The following is an 11982-nucleotide window of genomic DNA, read 5'->3' as shown; positions in this document are numbered from 1 at the left end:
GAGTTCGCGTGTCATAGGTTCGCCATCACTGGTCTGGGGCGAGCGCAGAAGCCTTGCAGTCAGGCTGCCGACTCGCAGCATCACTTGCTGAGAGGCCGGAGGCAGGTGCTGAGCCTCTTTAAGCCTCAGGTTCCTTTTCAACTATTGAGGATCCTCACGCACGTCTAAGACGAGACTTTAGAAAGCTGATTGCGGCCACGGTTGTGTAAGTTCTTTGTAAGCTTCTTGCCGTCAAACAGTCCTTGTCCTATTCTTTCTCACCTGACAAACACGGTCCTTGTTTGTTTCCTGGCTGTCGTGTGTCTGGGGGTAATTCCACGCTGTGATTATCGGAGGACTTAGGTCTGGATGCTGAGATGGAGTCCCCTCACTTTAGGAACCCAGAGAGACTAGGCTCTGTGCCTCAACTTCCCCACCTAGTCAGTCCGGGTGCCGATTCCTGCCATCCGGTGCCTGTACCCACAGTTTGAGGACACCCAACGACCATCTTCTGCCTCCTTTGAGTATGAATTCTCTTGTTGCTGATGAACCTGGGGCAGATGAGCCAGTGGCTACATAAATGGTCCCCAAATCTAGTGATATAAAAGAGCTATTACGCTCCTCAGCTCGGTCAGCCTTAATCCGAAGGTTCTTCAGTCCCAAGTCTGACCGTGGACACTGGCTGGTGGCTGATGGCCTCAGGTCCCCTCGCTGTGGGCCTCTCTGTGCGATTTCTCTGCTGGTGCTGCTTGGGGCTTCTTCATGGCACGGTGGACAGTGTCCAAGGACTAGGGGCCCAAGACAGAACAGGAAGCAGGTGGAAGTCGTGATGCCATTGAGCACCTCGTCTTGGAAGTTGTGCAGGGTCACTTCTGCCACCTTCTGCTGCAGAGGCAGTCCCAGACTACCCCTGCCCCACAACACCTCCTCTCCACCCCACCTCCCCCGCCCACTGCTGTGAGCCTGCTGGTTTCCAAAGGGAAAAGACAGAGGATCTTGCTGAAGTTCGTATGCCCTCAGGTTGGCAAGAGAAGGGACTTCGTGTCCTTATGCAAAGAACCTAATAAAAAGCCAAAGCTTGTGCTGCCTGGAGGACCGCTGACTGGGAGATTAGTTCTCCACAGACCAGGCCGGGCCTGGGAGTCAGGCGGATGCACTGGCGGGAGCAGCAGCCGGGACTTGGTCTTGTTGCCTTTGACATTCCTTCCACTGGCCTCCAGCCCAGCTCCTCAGCCGCAGAGCCTGTCCTTAAAGGTTCCAGCAAGGTGGGCCATGCCTGGGTCATCTTGTGCTGGAAATCAAACTCAGTCTAGTTGTGAGAATTAGGGAAAGATCAGGAAAGATTGGGACTTTTCCTTCTCTGACTTCATTTGGCTCATGACTGTGGATCGCGTGTGCATCCTTCCCGCACCTGGAATTTCTCTCCTGGATTCCTAGATAGAATGGCGGGAGGGGGGGTGTCATCAGCACACTTCTCACCTTCTCTTGCTGCGAGGGAGGAGGGAGGCGCTTTCATCTCTGTCTCAGCTAAGCTGTTTGGAGGTGCAGAATCTTCTGCTCAGCGTTAGTATCAGCAGGGCCATCACGTGGCAACGTTCTGACCACATCCCCCACCACTTAACTGATATGCACATGGAAACTAACCTTCAACTTAATCTGCAAACAGATGCTTGAAGATTCATCTGCTAGTATAACACATGAAAAGAATATAGAAATACATATATATCTGTGTATATGTATATATATATATGTACATGTATGTAGCAAATCCCAAAATAAGGGAGGTGTTTTAAACTAGTGGATTCACAGCCATGCACATAGCACTCTTCTGGCATTTGCTGCCTACATGATACGTGAACAGCAATAGGAGCAGGTGCTAGCCGCCTACTATGTTGATGATCTAGGCCCTGAGGCCTCCTTCCCTGTTGTCATGGCCATCTGATGGAGCCTTATCTGTGCCACCTAGAGGCCTGAATTCTGAAGCTGAGAGTGGACCGAGGCCCAGGGGAGCAAGGCAAGGTTTGAGAAGGACAGTGGACGCAGATGAGTGAAGCCAGCTCCGGACCCGAGAAGGCCCATTGAATTCGCATCTCAAAATCTATCTATTATCTGCAAGCTTGCTCATTTTGAACCTTGGGCAACCGTGGTTACTTTTAAGTAAGCTACAGTTGAGAAGGGGCTAATCTCACTGCTTTTATCTGTCCCCATCTCTAACCCAAAGGTCCCCAAGACATCTCTCAGCACTGTGAGTCCTTAAAAAATGTTCTTAATGTAAGGATTTTACTATGTCCTGGGAACTTTAGGCACTTGGTTGAGGTATTTCACTTATGTGATCTCATTTTGTCTTTATTGGAAGTCTATCGGGTTAGGCAGTATTTTTGTTCCCATTCTACAGAGGAGGAAATGAAGTTGCACCAGGTGAGGCACGAAAGAGCTTGGATTGGAACTCAGAGCTCTCTGAGATTGTGCTGTTAGTTACAGGAGACACCAGAGTTACCCCCAAAGAGTTCATTCTAATTGGCGAGTGAATGGTAGTGATTAGGTACCCAGACAGCAGATCTGAATTTGAATCCCAGATCACTCTCATTTGCTGTGTGACCTGAGCAAGTTACTGCATGTCTCTGAATATCCATCTTCTTATCTGAAAAAATAGGGGTGATAGTGGTATATCCCTTATAGAATTGCCGGGAGGGATAAATTAGATTACTCATGTAGAGTAAACAGTGTTTTGTACTTAATCAATGCTATGATCATTGCCTGCTGCATTGATCTGTTTCGATAATGAGGACACAGGATGGATTATAAGTGAGGTGCCAGTTTGGGTAGGAAAGGGATCCCACACCAAGACAAGTGCCCCATTGGCCATGGATGCCTGCTGGCTGCCTGGGCCAGCAGGGGATCATGGGAAGGAAGATGGATACAATGTGATCAGCACCTCTATGGGTACATATGGCCATCTGCTTGGCTCAGGGCTAAAGTGCCACTTCAGGAGTTGCCCTGGCCTGAGCTCTCCAGTAATGGGGCCAAAGGGGATGCCCATATGCTGAGCCACTTCCCTGCTGGGAGTCAAGGACCCTGTGGCTCCCTCTGGACCAAGACTCATTGGCTGGAGGACCAGAGCATCCTGACTCTCCAGCCCAGCCTTCCCAGCATTCAGTAGGGCAAAGGACCAGGGCTCCTGAAAATCTAATCACTGAGCCAACGAGGGCTTCCTTTCCCAGGGGCAACTAATGGGGCAAAGAGTGACCCCAGAGCCAGGCACCCCACAGGATTAGGGAACCCCCACTCCTGTATTTCCTGCTTGGAAGTCTGTTTTTAGGTAGCATGCCCTCAACAACCTGGACCCAGCAAGTCTTTAAAAGAATAACTAGCCTTCATCTGAATGAAAGGATGAGTGTAGAATCCAAAGTCAATCAGAGAAGTCATTAAAAACAAAGGAAGATAGTCACTCAGAGGAGAGTTTATTCATTCTTATGTATTTTTTTATAGTCAGTCTATCACCCCAAAGCTAAATACTTAACCATTCCTCAATGAAAAGTTCTTGAACGCCAACAGTGCACTTATTTCTGCAAGAGTTTGAAGTTCACCCAAGAGTTTTGCCTGCAGCCTTTAAAAGCTTTAAGTAAAAGTAAACCCTGTTATAAGACACACATGAGCGGCAGCAGCTACACATGTGTCATAGCTACAAGCATGTCATGGAAATGTCTGCCAGCTCAGCAGCTCCTCACCTGATACAGGCAGCCTGTTGGTGCCCTCGTCCACACTGTCACCCTCAGTGACGTCGGCGGGTCCCCAGCAGGGACACGGTGCTCACACAGTCTGCCACCCCCACAGCAGCTTGGAGAAGGTCCCCTCCCCACCATAAAGACGCTGTGTCCTTGCCAAGGTCCCAGTAATAATGTGGTCTTGGGAGTCTGTTGGTCTCCATTCTAACTGAGATGTAGAGTGGAGATAATGTTATGCGGATAATGGATGTTATAACCAAACTTCTATCCCCAAGGCTTTCCGCCCTGAATGGCCAAAGGGGGTGCTATTTCCTCGCAAAGGCCATGAGGGCTTTCTCCTCAATTCTGATTTTCACCCAGCTCCCAAACCAACTTGTTTGGGGCCTGTCTCCCCAAATTCATTATTCCTACTTGGTGGTCTTCATCGACCTCCTCCTGCCTATATTGGGTTTTCTAATTCAGCCCAGCAGGCCAGACAGGGAAACCTTCGTTCATCACCCCTCTTCTCTCTTCCCAACTTCCTGCAGCCACCAATTCTTTCTCCATACCATTGGGGGCCGGGAAGGGGGTGGGGGAAGAAAAAGCCATTTGTCTATTATGATTGTGAACACAATTGTGTGAGTGTGTGTGTGTGTGCGTGTGTGATTATGAGTGTGTGTATGAATGTGTGTGGTACATGTGTGTGTGTGTGTGTGTGTGTGCGTGTGTGATTATGAGTGTGTGTATGAATGTGTGTGGTACATGTGTGTGTGTGTGTGTGTGTGTGCGTGTGTGATTATGAGTGTGTGTATGAATGTGTGTGGTACATGTGTGTGTGTGTGTGTGTGTGTGCGTGTGTGATTATGAGTGTGTGTATGAATGTGTGTGGTACATGTGTGTGTGTGTGTGTGTGTGTGCGTGTGTGATTATGAGTGTGTGTATGAATGTGTGTGGTACATGTGTGTGTGTGTGTGTGTGTGTGCGTGTGTGATTATGAGTGTGTGTATGAATGTGTGTGGTACATGTGTGTGTGTGTGTGTGTGTGTGCGTGTGTGATTATGAGTGTGTGTATGAATGTGTGTGGTACATGTGTGTGTGTGTGTGTGTGTGTGCGTGTGTGATTATGAGTGTGTGTATGAATGTGTGTGGTACATGTGTGTGTGTGTGTGTGTGTGTGCGTGTGTGATTATGAGTGTGTGTATGAATGTGTGTGGTACATGTGTGTGTGTGTGTGTGTGTGTGCGTGTGTGATTATGAGTGTGTGTATGAATGTGTGTGGTACATGTGTGTGTGTGTGTGTGTGTGTGCGTGTGTGATTATGAGTGTGTGTATGAATGTGTGTGGTACATGTGTGTGTGTGTGTGTGTGTGTGCGTGTGTGATTATGAGTGTGTGTATGAATGTGTGTGGTACATGTGTGTGTGTGTGTGTGTGTGTGCGTGTGTGATTATGAGTGTGTGTATGAATGTGTGTGGTACATGTGTGTGTGTGTGTGTGTGTGTGCGTGTGTGATTATGAGTGTGTGTATGAATGTGTGTGGTACATGTGTGTGTGTGTGTGTGTGTGTGCGTGTGTGATTATGAGTGTGTGTATGAATGTGTGTGGTACATGTGTGTGTGTGTGTGTGTGTGTGCGTGTGTGATTATGAGTGTGTGTATGAATGTGTGTGGTACATGTGTGTGTGTGTGTGTGTGTGTGCGTGTGTGATTATGAGTGTGTGTATGAATGTGTGTGGTACATGTGTGTGTGTGTGTGTGTGTGTGCGTGTGTGATTATGAGTGTGTGTATGAATGTGTGTGGTACATGTGTGTGTGTGTGTGTGTGTGTGCGTGTGTGATTATGAGTGTGTGTATGAATGTGTGTGGTACATGTGTGTGTGTGTGTGTGTGTGTGCGTGTGTGATTATGAGTGTGTGTATGAATGTGTGTGGTACATGTGTGTGTGTGTGTGTGTGTGTGCGTGTGTGATTATGAGTGTGTGTATGAATGTGTGTGGTACATGTGTGTGTGTGTGTGTGTGTGTGCGTGTGTGATTATGAGTGTGTGTATGAATGTGTGTGGTACATGTGTGTGTGTGTGTGTGTGTGTGCGTGTGTGATTATGAGTGTGTGTATGAATGTGTGTGGTACATGTGTGTGTGTGTGTGTGTGTGTGCGTGTGTGATTATGAGTGTGTGTATGAATGTGTGTGGTACATGTGTGTGTGTGTGTGTGTGTGTGCGTGTGTGATTATGAGTGTGTGTATGAATGTGTGTGGTACATGTGTGTGTGTGTGTGTGTGTGTGCGTGTGTGATTATGAGTGTGTGTATGAATGTGTGTGGTACATGTGTGTGTGTGTGTGTGTGTGTGCGTGTGTGATTATGAGTGTGTGTATGAATGTGTGTGGTACATGTGTGTGTGTGTGTGTGTGTGTGCGTGTGTGATTATGAGTGTGTGTATGAATGTGTGTGGTACATGTGTGTGTGTGTGTGTGTGTGTGCGTGTGTGATTATGAGTGTGTGTATGAATGTGTGTGGTACATGTGCGTGTGTGTGTGTGTGTGTGTGTGTGTGTGTGTGTGGACCCAAGCAGTATTCCCACCCGGCTTTCAGCTCAAACCACAGCAGGACCAGGAGGTTTCGGGAGTGAGGAGCTCATCCACTCACAGTGGGAAGGACCGGCCATGTGTCCGGGTGAAAGGACACTCCGGCACAAGCAGGGACTAGGCACTCTAAGACACAGAGGTGTACTGAGTGGCCTTGCTTAGTGAGCAGTGAGGACAGCTAGCCTGGGACAGGAGTGACAGCAGGGAGTCCCAAGACAAGAGGGTGTTCAGCTGGGGCAGAGCTGAGTTCTGGAAAACAAGCCCATGAGAATGGGTTTGCTGTTGTCGGTGAGGAGGGGCTCCGGGGGTATCTGAGCAGGGGTTGCGGCAGGATGGCGGTAGCATTGGCAACCTCAGAGAGAGCGCGATCTGACCAGGGAAATGCGAGGACGGGAAAGGCAAGAAGACCGTGGGGATATGTCATCGCCAAGGAAATGCAAGGGGAAGCGTGCACGCTGGACCCCTGGTCACAGACGGGACACACAGAAGCATGAGCGGTTCTGGGGTGAACCTGGGCTTTCTCTTCCTGTGATGTGGCCACATGACCAAGTTCCTTTGATTGTGGCCTATCTTCTAAAGGAAACTTCTATCCCCAATGAGTTCAAACTGCGTTTGTATCCTTTACCTCATCTGCACTGTCTCATCAATGACCCCTTCTCAGTGTACCCTGCTCCGCGGTCACCTCCATAGCCCAGCTTTGCCTGAGCTGTTCTTTGCTGCAGCCTCTGGCTGTGAATGTGAACTGTGGTTTTGCCGTCTGCTGGACCCATTATCTTGACCCTCCTGCCTGTTCTTACCTCCTGCCCTGCCCTCTGGGGGGACAATGAAGGCAGGGATCCTTCTCCTTTCATTGAGCATCTCTAGGCCCAACTCTGCCTCCCAGGGCTCCTGCCTTTGTTATTCCATCATCTTCTCCCCTAACGTAGAGGAAGAGAGATGGAAGAAAGTCTTTATTGGAAATTCCAGAATTCATGCAGGATGTACCAAGCATGTAAGTCCCTCGTCAGAGCAGAATACGACACCTGATTTCTTCAAGGTCGTCTCTTCTTGTAGTGGAACTGGGGACTGTTCTTCACTTTGGCCCCTGAGAGGGTCTTTTGGGGTCCCAGTTGGGAATGTGCCTCACCCTCGTGTAGAACCCCAGGAATTCATGAACTAGGGCTCAGCCCTCTGGGTGATTCCAGTGTCACACTTTCAACTCGGAACCATAACACTGGGCTTGGATGACAGTTCAAAACCGGTTTGGGCTCTAGCTGGTTTGGCTCAGTGAATAGAGTGTTGGCCTGCAGACTGAAGGGTCCCGGGTTTGATTCCAGTCAAGGGCACGTACCTCGGACCTTGGTTGCAGGCTCTGGTTGGGGTGAATGCAGGAGGCAACCAATCGATGTGTCTCTCTCACATTGATGTTTCTCTCTCTCCGTCTCTCCCCCTCCCTTCCACTCTCTAAAAATCAATGGAAAATATCCTCGAGTGAGGATTAGCCAAAACAAAAATCTGATTTGGGGTGTTGAGCCAGGGCTGCTCCCTAACTGAAATGTAGAATGGAGATAATATACGGATAATGGTATAATAACCAAAAGACGAATGGCCCTGGAAGCACAGCCTGGGTGGCTTAGTTAACAGAAGCTTATTTTCTCACCATTCTGGAGGCTGGAAGTCCAAGGTCAGGGGCCAGCAGGGTCAGAGGCCTCTCCCTGGCCTGCAGGTGGCCGCCCTCTCGCTACTCTCCATGTGGTGGCTCCTCTGTGCTCACACGTCCCTGCTGTCTCTCAGCATCCATATCCTCCTCTTACAAGGAAGCCAGTCCGATTGGCCTCGGACCCGTCTAACGGCCTCGCTTTAAGTGAGCCATCCCTTTAAAGAACCTACTTCCAGAGACAGACACATTCTGCGGCTCTGAGGTTGGGCTTCAGCAGATGAATTTGAAGGCAACAATTCAGCCCATAACAGGTAGCCCGCGAGAATCTTCACTTGATCACCAGTAATCATCATAACTAACATGGATGGGGTGTCACTTACCAGTAGCATGTGCCAGAGACTGCTGTATTTTTCATGTATTAGTCCATCCCATCTTCACAACTGGAGATTGTGTAGTCATAGGTCATAATTAGTTAGAGTTTACCACCTTCTTTTCTGAAAATGGTCATCTTCACTTGGTGTAGTTTTGTGATCGAGTGAGCCCCACAGCCCCGTCCATGACCCGGGGTCCCTGTGACTTGAGGGGACTTGGAATAATGGGAGAACCTCATGCTCATGCTTTGGTTGGTAGAAGGCTTCTGGAAGCACAAGGCTCCCTTTCTCAGCCCATGACTTCCACACACCTCTGTTAGGGGCCAGGCCAGTCCGAGTGGGAAATAGCAACCTCTTTCAGAAGGTCCCCGGATGGATTCTCCCATCCACATAGCTGAGGCTCCGCCCTCATCCCTGGGCAGGAGTAAGGCAGGAAGCTGTCATCTCAAGGGGTCCGGTGAGAACGCCTGATGAAGCCCTCTGTTCCGGGGAGCAGAAGGCCTCCCATCAAAATCCTGGGTGTGCAAGACACACTCACACATCCCGGACAGCTCTTAACGCATGTTGCTGAGCAGTTCTTAACATGCTAGACACCTGTCCCTAGGTCTTCTCGTTTACCCCACTTATCAACTCTGAAAAAGCTATTCTTATTCCTGTTTACAGATAAAGAAACCAAAATTAGCCAGGGCCACAGCCCTGAGCCCCACCCTTCCCCTGTGTGACCCTGAGCTAAATACATAACCTCTCTGGGTGGGTCTCTCTGGCCTCACCTGTGAAATGAATGCTTACTCTCACCCCCAACCCCCCAGCTTAACTGCCCCCCACAGCTGGTCAGAGGCATTTCCGCTCCTGCCTGGCTGAGCCCAGTGTGCCAGCACCACCCATGCTCACTGTGCACCCACGTGTCTGGGCCTCCTGCTCCCACCCTCCTTTCTAGGGGTCCCAACTACAGATGCAACAAATGAACACACGCCTATGGAACCCCCCATCCCCACGTTAATGCCTGAACTCCCATCACTCAGGGTGACCTGCCAAGAAACCATCCCGTTTGCATATGGGTAGACTTGCCCCAAGTGTGAGTCAATCAGCATCCGAGGAGTGGCCTGGGCCGCCCTGCCAGCTCAGAGGCAGAGCAGGTGAGGAGTGGCACTGGGCCAGGAGTGACGCTGGGCTTTCTCTCTCCTCCTCTGCTCTCCAGGAGGCTCTCTCGGTGGTGAGCGACGACCAGTCCCTCTTCGACTCCACGTACGGAGCGGCCCATCTCCCCAAGGCCGACATGACCGCCTCCGGGAGTCCTGACTACGGCCAGCCCCACAAAATCAACCCCCTCCCGCCACAGCAGGAGTGGATTAATCAGCCGGTGAGGGTCAATGTCAAGCGGGAGTACGACCACATGAATGGATCCAGGTAAGCCCGCCAGGCCTGCGCGGCTCCAAGGCCAGGGGCTGGGGGTGGAGGGGGGGCTGGAGGCTTGCTTGCTGTCCGTGTCTGAGTGGGCAGCTCTGACCTAAGTGGCACTTAGGGTTTCTGCAGCAGGTGAGGTTCTCTCTGGTGTTGAGCCGGGAGCCTGAGTGAAATGATAGAGAGAGAAAAAGAGAGTGAGAGACACCAACATGAGGGCTGTGGGCGGAGCAGGGCCGGCCAGCCCACCTGGCTCCCTGGGGTAGGCCCGTGACCTCCTCTGCAGACGCTATGGAGGCCCAGGTACAACCCCTGGCGGGGATCACTCAGCAACAAGACGCCCCTCCCTGGCCTGTGGAAGGTCCTTGACCCCTCGGTGTGGGTCTCGCCGGAGCAAGCATGACCACACCATCTTAGAGTCAGAGTCCACCCGATGACACAGGTGAACACACCACGGGCTGGCTGTGTGAGGGGGCACACACCACACTTAGAAAGTGGGTTTGGAGTTGGTGGTGCCCTTGGAGGTAAGACCGTGCTCGTAGAAGTGGAGGGAGAGTCCAAGGAGAGAAAAATCAGAGGGGCAAGGAAGACCGGGCGTGGCGGCAGGGAGCCCAGGTCCAGTCCTGGCGCTGCCCTTGGGCACGCGGCCTGTGTCTGGGCGCCAGCTCCCTCCTGTCTAAAAGAGCGCTGGAGGTTCACTTCTCCGCGGGCTTGCTCTCTGGGTCAGCTCTGATGCTGGAGGGAAGGAGCCAGGATAGTGACCAGGACTCAGAACGTGCTGGGCAGTCATGTGGTCACCACCAACAAAGGCGTGAAAGGGAAACCGTTGGCCTCCTGCATGAGGTACCCGGTCATCCAGTGGGCCCGTAGTGCAAGGGGATACACGTGAGAGGAAGAGTGGGCCCCGAATGGCAGGCTGAGAAAGGATGGAACTCATTCCACGGCAAAGACTGACTTTTAACATAGACATGGCATTTCTGTCACCGGGGCTGTGACTGCAGACGAGTGAGCTGACGATCATTGTGCACAGAGGGTGGGAAGGGGCAAGTCGGGAAGATGAGCTAAGACATTATTGCGATATCCCAGGAAAGAAATGGGAATGTTCTCAGTGAGGCTCGTGGTGATGATGATGGAAATAAGGAGGGGTAGAGACACGAGGGGCATGTCCAAGGGGTAATCACCAGGGCTCAGGCCAGCAAGTACTGTAGCATTGAGTGTGTGTGTGTGTGTGTGTGTGTGTGTGTGTGTGTGCGTGTGTGGCGGGGGGAGCATCTGAGAGGAAAGGATCAAAGATGACGAGCCTAGATGGGTGCAGGAGGGATGGTGCTGTGAGCAGCCCCGGGAAGTGAGAGCGAAGATGCTTTGAGGAGAGATGTCAGCGTCCCTGGGAGATGCCTTGGGAGCCATCAGTAGGATATCCAGGTACAAATGTCTACACGGCTTTGGAAACTAAAGCTCAGATAGTATTTTGGGGCTGGAATTTGGATTTAGGCTTCCTCTCTAAGGCGTTTTAACTGTGAGGTGGATGAAGTCACCACGGAGGATATAAGTCTAAAGAAAGAAGAGAGGGGAGTGTGCGTGCGGCTGGGAGGGAACACCCTCCCCGCTACCTTACCCCCGACAGCCCTGGTCTCAGACCTGCCTGTGGGAACACCCAGACCTACCACATCTCTCCCACTAACCAAAACCAGTCCCTGGGATCCCCGGCCACCATCTCACATCTCGGATTTCAGGGCGGCTCAGGGGTTCTGAGCCGGAAGCCCCTTAAATGAGTGTCTCTCCACATAGACAGTAAGGATCATGCGTTCCTCACAGCGTAGGTAGGGTGTAGTGTGTCAAACACTTTTCCATATTATCTTAGCACTTGCTCGCCACCACTCTCCTAGGAGGGAGACACAGGAATTCCATCCTGACATAGAAAGACACCTGAGCTCGGAGGGGTCAGTGACTTGTCTAAGGATTCAGAGGAGGCAAAGCGGCATGAGAGCCGAGAGCCGAGGCTTGCTGGCTCCTGGCCTGGGGGCCACCTCCCTCCCTCCCTCTCTGCCTGGTGCGGTGCTTCTGTGTGCACCCTCTCATTGCTGCCAACACTCCCCCCGGAGGTAAGGAATACCATCCAGCAAAGCCTCCCACACAGGCCTGGCCACCACAGCTCCCAGATCCCACCCTGGGGGAGAGTTCTGTCTGTTGGAGCCTGAATCCAACCGCCGTTCACCTGCACCGCCCACCTCCAGCCGAGCCAGCAGCACTCTCCTTCCAGCCCCCCCCCCCCCCCCCCCCCCCCCCCCCACACCCCCCCCCCCCCC

General features: G+C 51.7%; 1 protein-coding gene across 1 annotated transcript in view; it reads left to right on the top strand.

Moving 5' to 3' along the window:
- Nucleotides 1–11982, top strand: part of FLI1 (Fli-1 proto-oncogene, ETS transcription factor) — a 131285-nt gene that overhangs the window by 65170 nt on the left and 54133 nt on the right. The window contains exon 3 of the mRNA XM_005882999.2: nt 9474–9682. Within this exon, the coding sequence (XP_005883061.1) occupies nt 9474–9682 (209 nt within the window). The remainder of the gene's footprint in view (nt 1–9473; nt 9683–11982) is intronic.

The sequence above is a fragment of the Myotis brandtii genome, unplaced genomic scaffold (genome assembly GCF_000412655.1).
Source record: "Myotis brandtii unplaced genomic scaffold, ASM41265v1 scaffold75, whole genome shotgun sequence".
Taxonomy (NCBI): Eukaryota; Metazoa; Chordata; class Mammalia; order Chiroptera; family Vespertilionidae; genus Myotis; species Myotis brandtii.
The sequence above is the reverse complement of the archived record's forward strand: the minus strand, read 5'-3'. Positions and strand labels throughout refer to the sequence as shown.